Genomic DNA, 20,805 nt, shown 5'->3' on the forward strand with positions numbered 1-20,805 from the left:
ACCTCTAGTGCAGGATCTGTTGTAGACCAGAAAATGAATCAACATGTCTGTTTATTTCAGGTCTGTCTTCCCTGAAAATCTAGAACCTTGCATTCTTCGGGGACATTATTGAAACCTGTCTTTGCGTGCCAAAAGCTCTCTGCACATAAGGGCACGGTGGGGGGTTTGGTTTGTTTTAGTTAACAGCCCTAGTAATGTTTTGTCTTCATATAAAGATTCCCTAAGAAAAGAAAATGAAAATAAAATGCCACTCAGTTCAGTTCAGTTCAGTCGCTCAGTCGTGTCTGACTCTTTGCGACCCCAGGGACTGTAGCACGCCAGGCTTCCCTGTCCATCACCAACTCCCGAAGTTTACTCAAACTGATGTCCACTGAGTCGGTGATGCCATCCAACCATCTCATCCTCTGTTGCCCCCTTCTCCTCCTGCCTTCAACCTTTCCCAGCATCAGGGTCTTTTCAAATGAGTCAGTTCTTCGCATCAGGTGGCCAAAGTATTGGAGTTTCAGCTTCAGCATCAGTCCTTCTAATGAACACTCAGGACTGATCTCCTTTAGGATGGACTGGTTGCATCTCCTTGCAGTCCAAGGGATTCTCAAGAGTCTTCTCCAACACCACACTTCAAAAACATCGATTCCTCGGTGCTCGGCTTTATTTATGGTCCAACTCTCACATCCATACATGACTACTGGAAAAACTATAGCCTTGACTAGAGGGACCTTTGTTGGCAAAGTAATGTCTCTGCTTTTTAATATGTTGTCTAGGTTGGTCATAACTTTCCACTAGTCAGTTCCTTTCTCAATGTTCTGTGACAGGACCTTTCATCGGCTTGTTCATTAACACCTGTGGGTGCCGCCGGACGGCCATCATCGGAGGGCTCCTGAACTCGCTGGGCTGGGTGTTGAGTGCCTACGCCGTGAACGTGTATTATCTCTTTATTACCTTTGGACTGGCAGCTGGTAAGCATTGTGGATTTCTATTTTTTTTTGGCCACTCCACATACCATGTGGAATCTTAGGTTCCCAACCAGGGGTGGAACCCAGACTCCTTGTTTTGGATGCACAGAGTCTTGACCACTGGGCCTCCAGGAAAGTCCCCATAAGTGGTTTTCCTAAACTTGACTTTATGTGTTTCTGCTGAGCATTTGGGCAATGAATTTCATCGTGGAGAAAAGAGACCCATTAAATATTTAGTCCCTTTGTCTGCATCCCACCCTACCCATATCCTATCCTCCAGGTAATACTTTTAATATAAGATATTAAATATGCCTGAAGCTTGAGGAAACAGCCGAACAGCTGTACTTGGTCTCCCTAATAGAATTTAATTAAATTTTCTATATCTGGTTCTAAGTGCTAGTCCTTCTCTTGTAACAAAACCCACGTACTAACAACATTGTCTCATTTGAGAACTGCAGAATCCAGTGTGAATCAGAGAAAAATCACATTCTCCTTTGGCTCTGTTCAAAATAATGAAATAGCAGCCAAACCCACACAGCTTTAGAGACTATAAGAATCAAATCCAGAGCAGAGTGGCAGTCCCCAGGAGATATATAAAAATTAGCTCAGGCAGCACAGTTTGCATATCCATTTTGCAAAATGTATTCCCAGCCATAATTTCTTCTATCAACAGATAGCAGAATGCACATGAATAAGTAGTTTCTTACTCATACAATTGTATTTCAGTGAACTGGATCCAGCCTGACCTTTTTGAATACAGAGCTATAATCGTCATAAATGGCACCTTGATGGTGGTGTTTTCATAAGAGTTCAAAGTTAGAATTGGAACCCTTGCTTTTTTTCCCCCCACTTATATGTGTGACTTTGGGAAAATTACTTAACTTGTTTATGCCTCAGTCTCTTTATCTGCAAATGGAATAATTGACTGCTTGGCTTACAGGATTGTTGAACAGGTTATATGAAATGATCTGTATGAAGCACTTAGCACAATGCTTGGCACATAATAAAGTCTTAAGCAAATGTTAGCTAATATATAATTGCTATTATATATAATACAATGTTTTTGTTATAAGCTTAAGTTTATGCTTTAAGGTAGCAGGAGAAGGTGAACATAAAAACCAATTGTCCACATAAGCTGACAACTTGGTTCTCTGTGACGTGTCCACATATACATCTTTAAGTGTAAAAAGCACTTCTGTATGCTGTGAAGCCTAGTTTGGAAATCATTGATCTGAAGTGAAGGACTTGACAACAGTTCTTAAAGAACAATTCAAAATATTTTTCCTGAGGCGATTTAGAAACTTCCCCATAACAGTCCAATGAATAGAGCTGGCACAGGGATTTTACTTCTGCTAAAACTGAGGGAGTCACACCGGGGTCTCTGGGCAGACACATGGGAGCCCCTAGGAACTTGATCCATGTTGTCTGGACATATGTACTATGAATCGATCCCCAAAACTGGTACTTGAGGGAGTTACCTGGTGGTCCAGTGGGTTTACCAGTGTTAGAACTTTGCCCTCCACTGCCATGGCTCAGGTTCAATCCCTGGTCAGAGAGCTAAGATCACACAAGCATGGCCAAAAGAAAAAACTAGGACTTGAAATTTATTCCCATCATTTAGACATGCCTATGGTCAGACTCTTTGTTTCAGACTCTTCGTTTAAATGGAATTTTATGTCTTGCAATTAGTTGCCTTTGATCCTCAAATAATAATCTCCATATTCATTCATTTACTTATTTATTCAACAAGTATTTATGGATCCAAGGAGGTAGGAGAAAGATCAGGAGACCAGTGAAAGGAAAGTGTTTCTTGAAACACTTTATTGCACCCACTTTTTATACAGGAAACACTTGAAGAAAGTCTCTGAAAATAAATGTATCCACTTTCTCCCCAAATATAATTATATTTAAGTGGAAAATCCAGCTAAATCAGCTAGCTTGTATACTGTTGGGCTGTCATTAGTGAGACATTTTGAAACTGATTGACCCTATTTTATAGAAAAGAAAAAAGTTAGATGCAAAGATCTGCAAAAAGTGAGTGACTGAAACAATAAAAACAAAACTAAATTAATTAAAAAATTTTTAAAGGCAAGTTATTGAGATATATATGTGTGTATGCATGTTTATCACTGTACTGTGATAAACATATTTATATATCTGTATGTACATATCTCTTTATGTTTGAAAGAGACTTTGGTGACATCCTTCATTACAAGAAGCATTTGAGGTAGATTTATTTGTATTTGTTTTTTTAACATCTAGGCAATTAAAATTGCATGGATATCCTCCTAATGAGCAGAAAATTAACATCTGTTTGAGTGATCTTACTTACCAGGAGAGTCTGGACAAACTTCTTCAGCTCTGCCATTTAAGGGCTCCATTTTCTTACTCGGCTCCTGGAAGAACCTTTCCCTCCAATCCGAGCTTTTTACTCAAAACCACGGGATTGATTCTCCCCTGCTCTTCTTCCTGGCTTATCTGGGTACAAAGTGAAAGTGTTAGTCACTCAGTCTGACTCTTTGCAACCCCATGGACTGTAGCCCTCCAGGCTCCTCTGTCCATGAATTCTCCAGGCAAGAATACTGGATTGGGTTACCATTTCCTTCTCCAGGAGAGCTTCCCCACCCAGGGACTGAACGTTGGTCTCCTGAATTGCAGGCGGATTCTTTTCTGGCTGAGCTACCAGGGAATCGACCTGATGTGGTGAAGAATTCTTCCAGGGTCCTGCTTGACCACAGGGCTTGGGCCTCAGTATCTCCAAGGCCTGTCCTACACACTCATAGAATAATTGTGCCGATTACGAATCACAAAGTCACATAAGGAAGGGGGATGCTGTTCAGGACAAGGAGAAGTAATAGATGTTTATAGCATCAGGCACGGATTTTTTTTTCTCACACGTCATGGGAGTATTTATTATTTAAATGATGTTATAATTGGTGCTACTCTTATGCTTTGGTCTCTCGATTCCGTTCCTTATTAGTCATTTCATTCTGCTGCTGTTTAGCGATCTGTAACCACATTTAATTTAGGATGTTGGTTATTGTCAGTGACATATCAGATTTTGAAAAGTAAACTTCTGTGCCTCCAGCAAAATGCAGAATGGCAAATTTCAAAGGACAAATGATCCAGTTTCCTCAACAAGTAAATTGTGAGGAAAATAGAGAACTTAAGAGACTTAAAGTATATATATATATAGATATAGATCAACAAATAGCAATGTGTGGGCCTTACTTGATTTAAACAAATTTTTAAAAAATATGGTCATTTTTGAGACAGGGTCTTCCCCAGTGGTGCAGCAGTAAAAAAAAAAAAAAAAAATCCACCTGCAAATGCAGGGGACATGGGTTTGATCCCTGGGTTGGGAAGATCTCCTGCAGAAAGAAATAGCAACCCACTCCAGTATTCTTGCCTGGAGAATCCCATGGACAGAGGAGTCTGGCAGGCTACAGTCCATAGGGTTGCAAAGAGTAGGAAATGACTGAAGCAACTGAACAGCAGCATAAGACAATTAGAAATTTAAATATATTCTGGATATTTTATGATATCAAGGAATAATTCATTTTTCAGATAAGATAATGATGAGATTATCCAGTTTAAAGAGTTCATCTATTTTTAAAGCTGGAGCAAAAAGCTTCTGCAGCTCCATCTTGGCAGCCGAGGGATGAGCAGTTAAGGGTGAGACAGCACGGACGATGGAAAGGGACCAGACCTTGCAGTTGGGTCTGCATTCCAATCCAGATTCTCCGGCTACCTGCTGCAAGGTCAGGGAAAGTTTCTTAATCTCCATGAGGTTCAATGCTCCTTTTAATAATTTGGGTATAACCACAGGTAGCTTTCAGGTTATTGTGAAAATTAAACCAGATAAAACCTGAAAGGCAGCTGGCACATCATCGCTACTCAATCAGCGGTAACTGTAATTATTATATTTGTGTGTATGACTGCTCTGGTCTCCTTCCAAATTCAAGTAATTCTGAAACTGTTAAGTGATGCTGAACTAGGGAAGCTTCTCAGCTTTGGGGCATGCTGTTGGTCACAGTCTCTTCTCTGCTATTAAGCTGTTATCCTAATGTCAGGAGGTTGTAAGCACTAGAAACGGAATGGGAACCCCTTGAACAACCTAAGGGGGTTTTATGGTTTCCCTCCATCTGTACCCAGAAGTTGAGAACACAACCCTCAACCTCTTGGCCAGTGTTTTATTTGATTTCATATTTATTTTATTTTTAAATAAACTTCATTTTTAGAGCCATTTTAGGGCTTCTGAGGTACGCTGCGGTGGTAAAGAACCCACCTGCCCCTACAGGAGACGTAAGAGGTGTGGATTCAATCCCTGGGTCAGAAAGATCTCCTGGAGAAGGAAATGGCAATCTACTCCAGTATTCTTGCCTAGAAAATTCCATGGACAAAGGAGCCTGGTGGACTTCAGTCCATGGGGTCACAAAGAGTCGGACACAACTGAGCACAGCACCACAACTGTTAGGTTCAGCAAAATTGTGTGAAAGCACAAAGTGTTCCCAAGACCCGCTGCCCCAACACACACCACCTTCCCCAGCAGCATTTTAATTTTGTCCATGCAAACAACCAGCTGTTCCTGTTTTCTAAGAAAAATACAATTTAAAAAATCAGAGCTACAAATGAGTATTCGGTGGTTTTGATGTCTAGTAGCTATGTATACTCATGGGTACATTTTAATCCTTTTATTCTTCTGATGAATTTGGGAACACATTGGCCCATTCCTAAGGCTCCTGCAAATTGCCTGGAATCACTTCCTCCTCTTGTCCATGAGTACTTCCTGTGTATTAAGTGCAATTAGCACTGACAGCAGAGCGCTCAGAATGCATGCTATCTTTCAACAAATCATTAAGCAGGCGCTATATATTCTGGGCAATGCTCAGCATACCAGGGGCTCAAATACACACAGTCCTGCCCTGGTGGAGCTTATATTCTCATGTGAGAATGCAGACTTACTTTAGTTGTTTATTTAGTATATATAATTTATCTAATATAATTTATTATTATTATTGGGGTAACCTATGCTGAAAAGCCTGTTGGGAGAAATGATGGACTAGAAACAGACTTCTGTGGGTGATGGTCTTGGTACTTACCTCCCAAGCTCCTTTCTTTAAAAAACAATGATGATTATATCTTTGTTTAAAAGCTATACAAAAGAAGAGAAAACTCGGGGTGGGTGTAGGCCACAGCAGGAAAAGCCCAAATTTTGGATTACCTGTGGTAATGTTTGTAAAGCACATGGATCCCGGTGAGTGGTCAATAAGTACTGGCTATTGTTGTTATTATTGGAGAAGGAAATGGCAACCCACTCCAGTGTTCTTGCCTGGAGAATCCCAGGGACGGGGGAGCCTGATGGGCTGCCATCTATGGGGTCGCACAGAGTCGGACACGACTGAAGGGACTTAGCAGCAGCAGCAGCATCGTTGTTATTTGGAGAAGGAAATGGCAACCCACTCCAGTATTTGGCCCAGAACATCCCATGGACAGAGGAGCCTGGCAGGCTATATCTAGTCCATGGGGTTGCAAGAGTGGGACGCAACTTAGCAACTAAACCATTGTTGTTATTCAAAAACAGTTACAGAGATGAAGGTAATGAGATACAGATGATCTTGAAGGCTGCCAGGTGGGGCTGTGGCCGTTTACGTTGTGCTGTCTGCCTTTTCTCCCCTCTCGGGGCCGCAGGCTTCGGCAGCGGGATGGCCTACCTGCCGGCCGTGGTCATGGTGGGCAGGTACTTTCAGAAGAGGCGCGCGCTCGCCCAGGGTCTCAGCACCACCGGGACCGGGTTCGGCACGTTCCTCATGACGGTGCTGCTCAAGTACCTGTGCGCGGAGTACGGCTGGCGGAACGCCATGTTCATCCAGGGCGCCGTGTCCCTGAACCTGTGTGTGTGCGGGGCGCTCATGAGGCCCCTCTCGCCTGGGATGGACGGCGATGATCCGGAAGGGAAGGCGCCGCACCACGTCCTGCCGGCTCACTCCACCGAATCGGTCAGGTCCAGTGGACAACTGGGGGACGCCGAGGAGAAGCGGGGAGGCCCTGGCACCGAGGACAGCTCCCTCGGGGACGCGCCCGCCCAGGCGTGCCAGGAGAAAGCCGCGCACAGAAAGGACATGTGCGCCTTCCGGCTTCTGAAGACGGTGAGCCAGCTGACCATGAGGGTCAGGAGGGGCTTCCGGGACTGGTACTCGGGCTATTTTGGGACAGCCTCGCTCTTTACTAATCGGATGTTTGTCGCCTTTATTTTCTGGGCTCTGTTTGCCTACAGCAGCTTCGTCATCCCTTTCATTCACCTCCCAGAAATAGTCAACTTGTACAATTTATCAGAGCAAAACGATGTGTTCCCCCTGACTTCAATCATAGCCATAGTTCACATCTTCGGGAAAGTGGTCCTGGGCGTTGTGGCCGACCTACCCTGCATCAGTGTGTGGAATGTCTTCCTGATGGCCAACTTCACCCTGGTCCTCAGTATTTTTATTCTGCCCTTGATGCACACCTACGCCGGCCTGGCAGTCATCTGCGCCCTGATAGGCTTTTCCAGCGGTTATTTCTCCCTGATGCCCGTGGTGACGGAAGACTTGGTGGGGATTGAGCACCTGGCCAATGCCTACGGTATCATCATCTGTGCTAACGGCATCTCCGCGTTGCTGGGACCGCCTTTTGCAGGTAAACGCTTCAAGGCATTAAGAGCTCAGAGTGCATGCAGAAAGGTCGTGTTTTCATTTATATTAAAAGTCCAGGATGAATATGAAGTAAGTTTCCATGTGTGCACACACTCCTTTCTCCCTGCCCCCATTCCTGCCCCCAGTTTCTTGTGTATAAATTTTAGCAAGTTAAAGGTCAGTCTTGCACATAGAATGTGGATGAACTTTTGGTCCTTAACCTGTGAGATAAACAACCAGGCTGGTAAAACAGACAGTGCCATAGTGCAGAGCCTGTGCCCCATTAGAAGGAGGAAGTCTCTGCCAATTTAAGCTGATTTCACCAAGAAATAACAGAAAATCATGACTAGCCCTTCTGTTGTTAGCCCCCTCCCCACCCCAACAACCCACGAGAAGCTAGGACTCTGCACTCTCAGGTGACTTTTCCAGATTTTCAAACACATCTGTAGATTCAACAGATCCGTGGGCTGGAGCTAGCCCTGTGGAAGTTTCTGTGTGTGTGCTAAGTCGCTTCGGTCATGTCCGACTCTTTGCGATCCCATGGACTGTAGCTCACTAGGCTCCCGTCCATGGGATGGGATTCTCCAGGCAAGAACATTGGAGCGGGTTGCCATGCCCTCCTCCAGGGGATCTTCCTGACCGAGGGATCGAACCCGCTTCTTTTACATCTCCCATATTGGCAGGCAGGTTCTTTACCACCAGCGCCACCTGAGAAGCCCAGGAGTTTTCTACCGGTGCTGTAATAAATCGCCACAAACTTAGTGGCTTAAAACAGTACAAATGTATAATCTTACAGTTCTGGAGGTCAGAAGGCTAAACTGGATCAGTTCAGTTCAGTTCAGTCGCTCAGTCATATTCGACTCTTTGCAGCCCCGTGAACTGCAGCACTCCAGTCCTCCCTGTCCATCACCAACTCCTGGAGTCCACCCAAACCCATGTCCATTGAGTTGGTGATGCCATCCAACCATCTCATCCTCTGTCATCCCCTTCTCCTCCTGCCTTCAATCTTTCCCAGCATCAAGGTCTTTTCAAATGAGTCAGCTCTTCACATCAAGTGGCCAAAGTATTGAAGTTTGAGCTTCAGCATCAGTCCTTCCAATGAACACCTAAGACTGATCTCCTTTAGGATGGACTGGTTGGATCTCCTTGCAGTCCAAGGGACTCTCAAGAGTCTTCTCCAACACCACAGTTCAAAAGCATCAATTCTTTGGCACTCAGCTTTCTTTATAGTCCAACTCTACATCCATACATGACCACCGGAAAAACCATACCCTTGACTAGATGGACCTTTGTTGGCAAAGTAATGTCTCTGCTTTTTAATATGCTGTCTAGGTTGGTCACAACTTTCCTTCCAAGGACTGGATCACAGTGGGCCAAAACCAAGGTGTTGGTGGAACCTCATTATTTCTGGAAGCTCTCTGGGGCAATCTGTTTGCTTACCTTTTGCAGCTTCTGGGGACCACCTGCTTTTTTGTCCCCTGACCCCTTCCTCCATCATCTAAGCCAACAGCAGAGCATCTTCTCATTTCTCTGTGGCTCTTTTTTTTTTAATTTTTATTTTTACTTTATTTTGCTTTACAATACTGTATTGGTTTTGCCATACATTGACATGAATCCACCACGGGTGTACATGCATTCCCAAACATGAACCCCCCTCCCACCTCCCTCCCCATAACATCTCTCTGGGTCATCCCCGTGCACCAGCCCCAAGCATGCTGTATCCTGCATCGGACATGGACTGGCGATTTGATTCTTACATGATAGTATACATGTTTCAATGCCATTCTCCCAAATCATCCCACCCTCTCCCTCTCCCTCTGAGTCCAAAAGTCCGCTATACACATCTGTGTCTTTTTAGCTGTCTTGCATACAGGGTCATCATTGCCATCTTTCTAAATTCCATATATATATGTGTTAGTATACTGTATTGGTGTTTTTCTTTCTGGCTTACTTCACTCTGTATAATCAGCTCCAGTTTCATCCATCAGATCAGAACTGATTCAAATGTATTCTTTATAACGGCTGAGTAATACTCCATTGTGTATATGTACCACAGCTTTAAAATCTGCAAGCAATAAATGCTGGAGAGGGTGTGGAGAAAAGGGAACCCTCCTACACTGTTGGTGGGAATGCAAACTAGTACAGCCACTATGGAGAAAAGTGTGGAGATTCCTTAAAAAATTGCAAATAGAACTGCCTTATGACCCAGCAATCCCATTGCTGGGCATACACACCGAGGAAACCAGAATAGAAAGAGACACGTGTACCCCAATGTTCATCGCAGCACTGTTTATAATAGCCAGGACATGGAAACAACCTAGATGTCCATCAGCAGATGAATGGATAAGAAAGCTGTGGTACATATACACAATGGAGTATTTCTCTGTGGTTCTGACTCTGCTGCCTCCTCTCACTTTTAAAGATGCCTGTGACATTGGGTCCACTGGATAATCCAGAAAAAAAAAAAAAAACCCATCTCAAGATCCTAAACTTAATTCCATCTGCAGAGACCCTTTTGCCACCTAAGGTAACTTCACAGGTTCCAGAGATTAGCGTGTGGGCATTTGGGCAGAGTTGGGACATTATGCTTACCCAAGGCCCAGAGGCCTCCAGTTGCCAACATCTAGGGTAAGATCTCTCACATACGTTCACCTCAGTTCAGTGGAGAATTTGCTACTTGCATAGGGCATCCCAGAAGCCATAGGCACCCAGAAAGAGTCCCGTGCCTGGGCAGGTACCTCTGAAGCTGTCATTCTGGGCAGGTTTTAAGCTTTGTGGCAGGTTGACCCAGTCCCCAGGAAGCCAGGTGCTGGGCAAAGTCACAGAGTCTCCCCACAGTCCTGAGATTGAAGGCAGGAGCCTGCAAAGCATGACAGAGGATGGGGTCAAATGTTAACACCAAGGTGGTCTCAGGAGGTGGCTGTTGGGGCATCCAGCCCAGGGTTGGCAGCAGTTGTCAGAGCTACCAGAAGTTCTGGGCAGGGTTTTCAGCAGAGGAGCCTCACCTATTCACATGTCCCACCCTCTCCTTTCTGGCTGCTCCTGGCCCTTTATTCTCATATCCTATGCAGAAATACTTGTTCCCAGTAGCTGGGGAAACTTGTAGATTCAGGCCAAAACCCTCCCACCTCTTTCTTCCCAGTCTCCCTGCAGACCCACAGTCATCTCCTATCCTAGGGCTTCACTGGCAGAGGGCTTGTGCTAACTAACACGCCCATCTTTATGTCCCACCCAACAAGATTTGAAGCTCCAGAAATTATATATATATATGTATATTTTTTTATTCAACTGATGCTCGGAAAGATTGAGGGCAGGAGGAGAAGGGGGCAACAGAATGAGGTGGTTGGGTGGCATCACCGAATCAGTGGACAAGTGTTTGAGCAAACTCCAGGAGATACTGAAGGACAGAGGGACCTGGCAGGCTACAGTCCATGGGGTCGTAAAAGAGTTGGGCACAACTTAGCGACTGAGCAATAACGGTTCAGCTAACAACGCTGGCAGCTGGCTGACTAAAGGTTTAAAATGCAAGAATTGCTTTAGGAAACCCAGAGGCTACATATGGGGCCCCTTCTGAGTCAGGCTGCTCCTATTTTCTGCTCATACATAGAAGTGCAAGCCAGCATTTTTAGGTGACAGTGAATACCTATAGCAATGCAGTAGACTGTTGGCAGCTGAAAAGTCAGAACTGTTCAGTGATCTCATTGTATAGAATTTTCTATCAGTTAGGGATGCATTTGGTTGTAAAATCACACCCCAACAATAGTAGCTTAAATAGAGATTTAATTGCATCACATGACCAGAAATAGAGTTCAGAAACTAGATGATACTGAGACAATGTCTCAAGATCCTCTTGGCCTTTTACTCATGCTGATTGCTCACAGTCACATAATGGCTCCAGTGGCTCCAGTCACTACAAACTTATTTATAACAAGAAAGAGGAAGGGATGAAAGAGTCCCAGCAGTCTTCCACTTATATCTAATTGGCCAGAACTATGTCTCACAGTGAGTCTGAGCTTCAAGGAAAACTGAAAATTGGAGAACTTTCCATTCTAGCCTCGGGACCAGAGGAAGGAAAGGAGAAAAGATTTGGAATGGGAATTAGATTAATCAACCAGTGGTAACTTCCAAAGAAGTTAAATATCCATTAAGGGGATGGGGACTTAATCAGTGGCTCATCCACCTCTTGTTGGAAGTCCTTCAGGTATACTGTATGTGGAACTAGAATCTGCCATTGTTTCTGTGCATGATCAGGGGGTACTTTCTGCTTCTAATGGTCAGTCTGGAATTATTTTATACTGATCTGTTGATTGCAATGGGCTTCCCTGATAGCTCAGTTGGTAAAGAATCCACCTGCAATGCAGGAGACCCCAGTTTGATTCCTGGGTTGCAAAGATCCCTTGAAGGGCTAGGCTACCCACTTCAGTATTCTTGGACTTCCTTTGTGGCTCAGCTGGTAAAGAATCCGCCTGCAATGTGGGAGATGTGGGTTTGATCCCTGGGTTGGAAAGATCCCCTGGAGAAGGGAAAGGCTTCCCACTCTAGTATTCTGGCCTGAAGAATTCCATGGACTCTATAGTCCATGGGGTGGCAAAGAGTAGTGAAAAGAAAGTGAGCGACTTTCACTTTTACTTTTTCATTAGATTGAATAGCACTATCACAAAGCAGCTGATTCATGATCAGTGTTAATTAAAGCACCAAGGTTTGACAGCATGGTTTTCTTATCCCATCCTTATGGTCATTTCCTTTTCACACATTTGAATTCTAGTGCACTTTCTTGAGTGGAAGGGAAAGGAATTACAACTAGAAGATAGGGAGTCATACCCACCTGTCAGTCCTCAGGTCTGATCTCTGCTTCAAGGTTCCTCCCTAGAAGTGGAGTCTGTAGCTGAATTTGATCCATGATGGATGGTAGAAAGCACTGTGTTAATGGTGGATGTGTGTGAAATGCTGCCACAGTGTAGCTCCCCAGTCTCCTCTGTCCATGGGATTCTCCAGGCAAGAGTGCTGGAGTGGGTAGCCATTCCCTTCTCTAGTGGATCTTCCCAACCTAGGGCTCAAACCTGGGTCTCCCACATTGCAGGCAGATTCTTTACCATCCGAGCCACCAGGGAATCCTCAAAATGCTGCCATGGAAATGCTGAAATCAGTGTTCTGATGTACATCTCCAGGCCAGCAACCTAAAGGGGCCTTTCCTTCTTTTTGTTTATTTTTTCCTCCACTGAACCTATGCGCTGAGAAATGCTGAGCAGCATGATTGGCTAACTGCATTGTGTTTAATTCATTTATTTTCCAGGCCAAGGAGCCACTATTGCAATGAGACACAAGACCAGCCTTTATGCATTATAGCAGTGGCTGGCAATACGAGTAACTAAATAACCACATTAAATTCTTGCTAGAAATTCCAGGTGGGCTAGAAATTATTACTTAGCTTGAAGTGCTATAAGGAAAATTACTGTTCACATTAGCTTTTTCTTTTTTAATGGGTTTAAAAATGAATGTGTTTTCCATTTTTTCAAAGCGATTTCTACTGGCATTAAAAAAAATCTGGTACAATTTAGTAGCATGTTAGATAATCACACATATCCATTTAGCAGAAGAATATGCAATCAAAGATATTGAACAGTCACTTCAACCGTGTCATTTAGCAACACGAACTTCTTGATGTAATTCATTGTATAATGTTCTGGGCATTCAGTTTGTCTCTTTTAAAAGACGTAGTAATAGTAGACCCTTTTTTAGATGTTTCCAGGGTAAAGTATACTGAAACTCAGCCACCAGATTTGACTGACCAAGCATCCACAATTATCTCCAGTATTCACACAAAATGTAACAGGCTAACAATAATTTGTAATTTTTTTCACCAAGAGCTGAGAACACTTATTTATTAAGTAAGAAAAACAGCCATCACTCCTCATTTGATAGACTCAAATGAAAAAGGAATGCAAATTAATAAGGAACCAGGTTTTTACTTTGAAGCTGTTGATTTCAGCTGATGGTCAGATCAGGACTGCCAAGAATTCCGAGCTCCAAACCAAGGGACTGAGATCAGACCTATAGGGAGAGATGGGTGATGGATGGGAGAGATGGGTGATGGATGAATGAGGTGGGTGTCTCCTCTGAAACGTGTCGTTTCTAAAGAGTTTTGTCCCCATGTGCTGGGCTGAAGCACGTGATAGCTGTCTCCCGACCTGCTTTGCACCAGACTCAGGACTAAGTTGAGTTCAAACTAGCAGAGATGGCAAGATCTGGAATCATTTCAGAATAAATCCTAAAGGTAGATTGGAGAAAACCATGGAATTAATTTAATGTAAAAATTAGGGCCGCTCCTACCAATTTGCACTGTCAAATTGTTTGGTAAAGTTGGCTGCACTTTTTGAAAAATTGAGTTAATTTTAAAGATTGGGACGTGTGAAGGTGTTTTTACAGAAGTTTATACTTTTAGAGGAAAGGTGAAAGACTTTAAAATCTAATTCAGTGTAAGGCTATAACAATACTTAGTCCTGTTTCCTATAGTCTGCAGGCATCAGGGAGGATGGAGCGGTGGAAGGAGACGGTAGGGTGTTCTCTAAGGGAGATGGGTTTATTGCTGTCCCCCCAGAAGGAGTAATAGTACATGTACAGTCAGGGTGCCAAGACAAATGTGCTTGAAACTCCAAAAAATTCAGAATGGCTTGTGCCTGTGTTTGAGTTCGGGGCAGCAAGAGAGGTGGATAGGGGCCATATCACAGAGCCCTGGAGCTTGTACTCAACCACTTCTAACAAAAAAGCAAGTAAGTAAATAGTCTGAACTAAGTACATATTAATTTTGTAATGAGGATTTTATCCTGTCTCCGAGTTCATGATAAGCGGTGGTGGGAAATCAACCTGTTTGAGCTGTTGGTTGCTTAGAAGCATCACTTTCTAACTCCCAATGACTTGATCATAGAAAAGTGAGGAATGAACTGTTAAACCGACAAGATCAGCATTCATCTGGAATGAGTGGACTGTTATGAGAGCCTCGTTTATAGGTATTGATTTTTTACAAATTATAACTTAAGATAGTGCTGTCTTGTACTCTGCTTGTGAAGACATACCACTCAGCGTTATCTGCCAGTGAATTCTTCACTTCATCATAATTCATAGTAGTCCACAGCTAACGGATGGAGGCACAAGCAAAGCTGGATGTATTTTAGTTCATATGTCAGTGAACTTTCTGATTCAGTGCTGAAGCTGAATCACTGTTTCTGGATTATATGCATAATCTTATCTGCCTCTCTTGTCTCAAATTGGAGAGTAAAAAAAAGATGATAGAACATTTACTAAGCCACATTTAAAGATTCTGATATTCTCTTCTGTTATGTATCAAATGACAGACTCAAAAGCTTGGTTTACTAAAGTAAACCAGAATTCATAGCTTTTGAGGGGATTTTTGAAAAGTATACAATTTTGATGCTATTAAGTGTTGTTTGTTTTCCTTTATAATGGCCTTGACTCATTCAGGAACATTAAGCATTGGCTACAATAAGCAAGAGATACAGATAACACACAGGAAGTCAGAGGAACTAGTTTACACACTCAGCAGCTGCTTTTGTGTAGCTGTTTGTTGGTGGGAGAGGGTTTAAGTTACATTTATCCATTCATTTGCAGTATCATTAGATGCTTTCTTAAAGTGGCCGTGGAATACTGTTTGGTCATTAAATAATTTATATTTTTCTTATGCCTCTGCTAATTAATGCACTTGCTGAAATGGAAAAAGTGAATGTTTGCATTTTTATCATAAATAAAATTCTGCGTCTAGCTTGATCCTCTCAGTTTGCATAACTGGCAATGTGGGGACCATGACTGATCCTTAATCACTGAAGTGAATGAAACATCATGTTTCATAGTTTCTGAAACTTTTCTTTTTCACATTTTAACATCTCTGAAGTCAGAATGCCTTTTACATAGTTCTAAGAAAACATCGTCATATTTTAATTGACAAGTATTCCTTTTTTATTGATACGTAAGATAATGATGCATCATGTAATTCACGGTATCTTAGAATTCATGAAATATGGTAGAATTTTACGAAGTCCTTAGTAAGATCATTATATGAAAGTATCAGACTAATGTTGTTGTTTAGTTGCTAAGTCTTATCCAACTCTTTTTGTGACCCTAAGTACTATAGCCCACCAGGCTCCTCTGTGAAGCCATGGCAAGAATACTAGAGTGGGTTGCCATTTCCTTCTCCAGTGAGTCTTCCCAACCCAGGGATCAAACCCGTGTCTCCTGCATTGGCAGGTGTATTCTTTACCCCTGCCACTAGGGAAACCCATCAGACTATAGCATTAAGAGTAAAGTATTTTCATGTCAATGTGTGGGCTTCCCTGGTGGCTCAGAGGTTAAAGCGTCTGCCTCTAATACAGGAGACCTAAGTTCCTGGGTTGGGAAGATCCCCTGGAAGATCCCCTGGAGAAGGAAATGGCAACCCACTCCAGTACTCTTGCCTGGAGAATCCCATGGACGGAGGAGCCTGGTGGGCTGCAGTCCATGGGGTCGCAAAGAGTCGGACACGACTGAGCGACTTAACTTAACTTGTGGCAAAACCAATGCAGTAAAGTAAATAATAATAATAATAATTTTAAAAAATAAATAAAATAAAAGAACTGATAACTTACCATTTAAGGCTATGTCTTGGCAATTTAAACTTTCATAAGTTTAAATATATATTAAGGTTTATAGCTGTAAATGTGAATTTCAGAAAACCTAGAAATTTTGATTCCTTCTCGAACAGATGTTTACCCTCATATACTTCAGAATGAATCAAAGTTCAAGTATCTTCTGCTCAGCCTCTTTGGATACACACTAGAAACTTCTTCAGAAATGTTTTGAGGTTTTAGATAAGATTTGTGTAAAAAAGAAAATCGTTAGAGTCACTTTTCACTGTTGGCTTTTTGCCAGCTTAAAAGTTAGCCCCAAGGGCTATGAGCCACATTTTTCCCATAGGTCTGCCAGCTACTGTTTCAGTGCCTTTAAAAGCACCCAGTGGCTTTAAAGGTAAATGTAGTCATTCCCAGGCACTGAGAACTCAGGTTCCAACAGCGCCCAGACTTAAAAAATGGCTACATGAAATGTCTGGGGCATTAAATGACATATAATACATTCTTAGAAAATTACTTATAGTAGCAATAAATGTTTGCTTTGTGTTCTTGACTTTGTTTATCTCAACTTCATTATGCTGAATATATTCTTTTCTGTTTTGTAGGGTGGATCTACGACATCACCCAAAAATATGACTTTTCCTTCTATATAAGCGGTTTACTCTACATGGTAGGAATCCTCTTTCTACTCATTCAACCGTGTATTCAAATTGTAGAACAATCCAGAAAAAAATACATGGATGGCGCAAATGTGTAGTGTCCTGTGATGTTCCGTGTAAGGTTCCCTTGTCATCCTCATGCACACCTCACTTGGCTACTGTGAAGAGCCTGTGACATGTCGTGGGAAAGCGTGTTGTCCCTAACTGGCACTGTTGTTTTAAATGCCGTTGCCATGGCTTCATGTGAAAGCAGCGCTGCCTGTCCGTGTGGGGAGAGACGCTGTGGACCACGCACACCTTAGAGATGCCAGTGTCCTGCAAAGACAGCCTATTGAATCACTGGTAGAAATTCCCTTCTAAAAACTATCTCATCATCCATACTCGGACTAGGGTTTTAGATATAGCTTTTAAAACAGAGAATGAAAGCTTCTCAACCTAGTTACTTCTTTGTAAGGTGAAAATAAGGTGTCTAAGTGCTTCTGAAAAACTTAACAGTTAAAGGTTTCCCCTGTTTTTTGAAAGCGTTTTTCACTACTTTGCTTTTACGAAAGACCTGCATTAGTTTTTGCTCACAGGAAAAAACTAGAGGAGGATTTTTGCTTTTACAAAAAAAGGGGAACCTTGTTCAGCGTTTGTTTTGCTTCGAACGTTTGCAGAGGCAGCGCCAAGCTCCCTCCCAGGAACCACGCAGGCATCTCAGCATCAAGTCGCCAGGACTTTGGATGGTGTCTATGAGCATCTGTGCTTGATCTCAGTTTATTTGCGCATCCATTAGCAAGATGTGTCCGGAGGTCATGGCTTCTTTGCTTTATGCCATTTCAATTAAGGTTTCATAGAATGCTCTCTGCTTTCAGATGGTGGAGGAAACCTGTAAATGAATTTTAAGCACAAGAAAATGCTAGACTTCAAAAAGTATTACAGGGAGCAATCGCGCTACCAGTGTAAAACAAAGGCAGACCCTAATTTCAAAGGCAGTGCATTTAGTACAATTAAAGAAACACAGTTTATATTTTTATTAAAGAATTCTGCAGCTAAGGCATACAGTTTCTAAATCTTACTCTAAAAATAGCACTTGCCGTTACTCCTAATGCAGTATTATATAGTTAAGCTGAATCTGAGACAAATCTTAATAAATAAATAATATAAATAATCTCCTTAGTGAAAGTCATATTTGTGCATATAACCATTGAGTCAAGGGCTAAAATTCAAGCACTTTTATTCGTTTTATTGGCCTCTTAGTTTATCAGCATGCTCTGGGGCCTATAGAAATTTTTTTCTGGGTTTCTCTTACCCAGTAAATAAAGTAGAAAACTAATTGCTGATTGACATGTAAAGCTGGTTGTTTAAACCATTTGTAAAGCATGTTACTAATCCTAAATATAAGACTATCATGTTGTGAGGATAATAAACAAAAGGCCCTTGGTCCAAACGTCTGTGCACTTGACATTGGAGTAGTGGTAACAAATAGCCCTTCTTCAGTGCCTCTTGGTGTGCTCTGGACAATTCATTTGCCTGAGCTCAGCACAGTTTTTAAAATAGTTCTCTTGATTGATTTCATACAGAAGATAACTATGATTCATGACATTGAATAATGCTCTTCCTTTATCGGAGATCTCTATTTTTCTAAGCCAAACATTTTTCAGACTACAAAATGTTCTTCCGAGAATCATTTTGAAATTTCTGGCTGCCTTACTTGTTTACACATATTTTAGAACTATTTAAATTTTCACTCACGATTTGCTTATCACACACACACAAATATTTTAATATCATTGCCAGCGTCTCGGGTCAAATTTATCTAAAGTGAGTACAGACCATTCTCAATTATCCTTGATGATTAGACAGGAGTGGTACTAGTAACTGGAGTCACCGAATGTTACCCCAGCCTAATTTTAGCCAGCTGTTTCAGTCTTTTACTCCACCAAACCCTTCAGAGCTGTTAACAAGTGATTACATGCACACATTTCCTTTTTGTTTCATCTCCATTATTTCCTGCTCTAATGTCTAGTGGGAGGGGTTGTGTAATGAAAGGGACCACCAAAATAACAATAATAATAAAAGGCAGCTAGTGGAAAGGAGGAACAAAAGCATGGCTAATATACTCACAATATTACCGCCACTGATTCAAGAATTGCCTGTAAATTATGATAGATAATAAATTGCATGTCATACTCCATTTGGTCCAACACGACCTGTTTGTTATCGTGACAGCTTTGGTTGCTGTGGAAGGATCCTGCTCTCTGTTTTTGATAAAGGTAATCTTCAATGCTGACCCAGTGTTTTTTCTCTCTCAATATATATTTACCATTAATTTAGGATGATTCAATTGAAAATCATGTTGTGGGTTTTAAAACTGATGACATTGCTTCCTTACTTTCATTTACTGACACGATCAAATTAACAAGTTGTTGTTTAGTCGCTCAGTCGTGTCTGACTCCTTGTGACCCCATGGACTGCAGCACACCAGGTTTCCCTGTCCTTCACGATCTCCCTGAGTTTGCTCAAATTCACGTCCATTGTGTCGATGATGCCATCCAACCATCTCATCCTCTGTCATCCCTTCTCCTCTTGCCCTCAATCTTTCCCAGCATCAGGATATTTTCCAATGAATTGGCTCTTCACATCAGGTGGCCAAAGTATTGGAGCTTCAGCTTCAGCATCAGCCCTTCCAATAAATGTTCAGGATTGATTTCCTTTAGGATTGACTGATTGATCTCCTTGCAGTCCAGGGGACTCTCAAGAGTCTTCTCCAGGCAGAGTTACATATTTGGAATGGTGCTAAATAGCCAGTGTCAATGTTTGCACTGTTAGTTGTGCATCACAAAATACAAACTTTTTATCCGATGGTCCAGCTTTGGTTAAATATCCAAGTTAGACCTTCTCATGGTCAGTCCATCCAGCTGTTTGTTGATTTACTGTATTTATGGAAGTGATGATTTCTTCCAAATCAAGTCCTTATTTTACAAAAACAAAGTAAGTCTTACTTGCAATATTCATGTTGCCAACAGAAAAAAAGAGAATGCTTGTAAAGAATTACAGCAAGTACATTAATATATCCTGTTTAAAATATTATTTGCAGTTCTTTGAAGATATTATAGTTGATTGTAATGTTATATGCTTTATAGGTTTTCCCTCATGTATCCAAATAATTTTATTTACATATAACTAAATAAATTTTGTCCACTTTAAAGTTGGTCAGTGAGTTTCTGTACAAAATCTTTATTTTCTGGGTTTTAAGAGGAAAATTCCTAAGTGATGATTATCAGTTCGGTTCTTTCCCTGGAAAAGAGTTTTTCTCTAGGTGTGGTTACCAAACCTGCTTCCCAAGTGGCACAGTGGTAAAGAATCCACATGCCAATGCAGGAGACACAGGAGATGTGGCTTTGATCTCTGGGTGGGGAAAATCCCCTGGGGTAGGAAATGGCGACTCATTTCAGTATTCTTACCTGAAAAATCCCATGGACAGAGAAGCCTAGGGGGCTACATGGAGTTGCAGAGTCAGACATGACTGAGTGACTGAGCATGCATGCATTTATGGTTACCAAACCACCTGGAGAAAATTACCTAACATTAATTGTTAGAAGGGCTAGCTTTAGCTACAAAATTTAAAAGGTTAAAAACTTTTTAACTGAGCAACTACATTTCTAAAATTTGTTGTACATGAACAAAGACAGATGAATAAGGGTTGTTTGATTTATTGTTTGCTATATAAAAGACTGGATATAATTTAAATGTCCATCAGTGGGAAGTGCTTAATAAAGTATGGTATTTATGCAAATATTACAAAAAAAGAGATCCATTATAAAATTAGAAAACAGTATTCAAGATATATTGCTAAGAGGAAAAAATCAAGATGTCTAATGTACTCCCAATTACATTTTTACTAACTACAAAAAAGGTGATT

General features: G+C 41.9%; 1 protein-coding gene across 3 annotated transcripts in view; it reads left to right on the top strand.

Annotated features, from left to right (window-relative positions):
- SLC16A14 (solute carrier family 16 member 14) overlaps positions 1-20,091 on the top strand; it is a 34,279-nt gene extending 14,188 nt beyond the window's left edge. For all 3 annotated transcript variants that reach the window (XM_018058549.1, XM_005676653.3, XM_005676652.3), the window contains exons 3-5: positions 813-956; positions 6,645-7,628; positions 16,848-20,091. In XM_018058549.1, the coding sequence (XP_017914038.1) occupies positions 813-956; positions 6,645-7,628; positions 16,848-16,999 (1,280 nt within the window). In that variant the 3' untranslated portion in view covers positions 17,000-20,091. The remainder of the gene's footprint in view (positions 1-812; positions 957-6,644; positions 7,629-16,847) is intronic.

This window comes from Capra hircus, chromosome 2 (assembly GCF_001704415.2).
Source record: "Capra hircus breed San Clemente chromosome 2, ASM170441v1, whole genome shotgun sequence".
Taxonomy (NCBI): Eukaryota; Metazoa; Chordata; class Mammalia; order Artiodactyla; family Bovidae; genus Capra; species Capra hircus.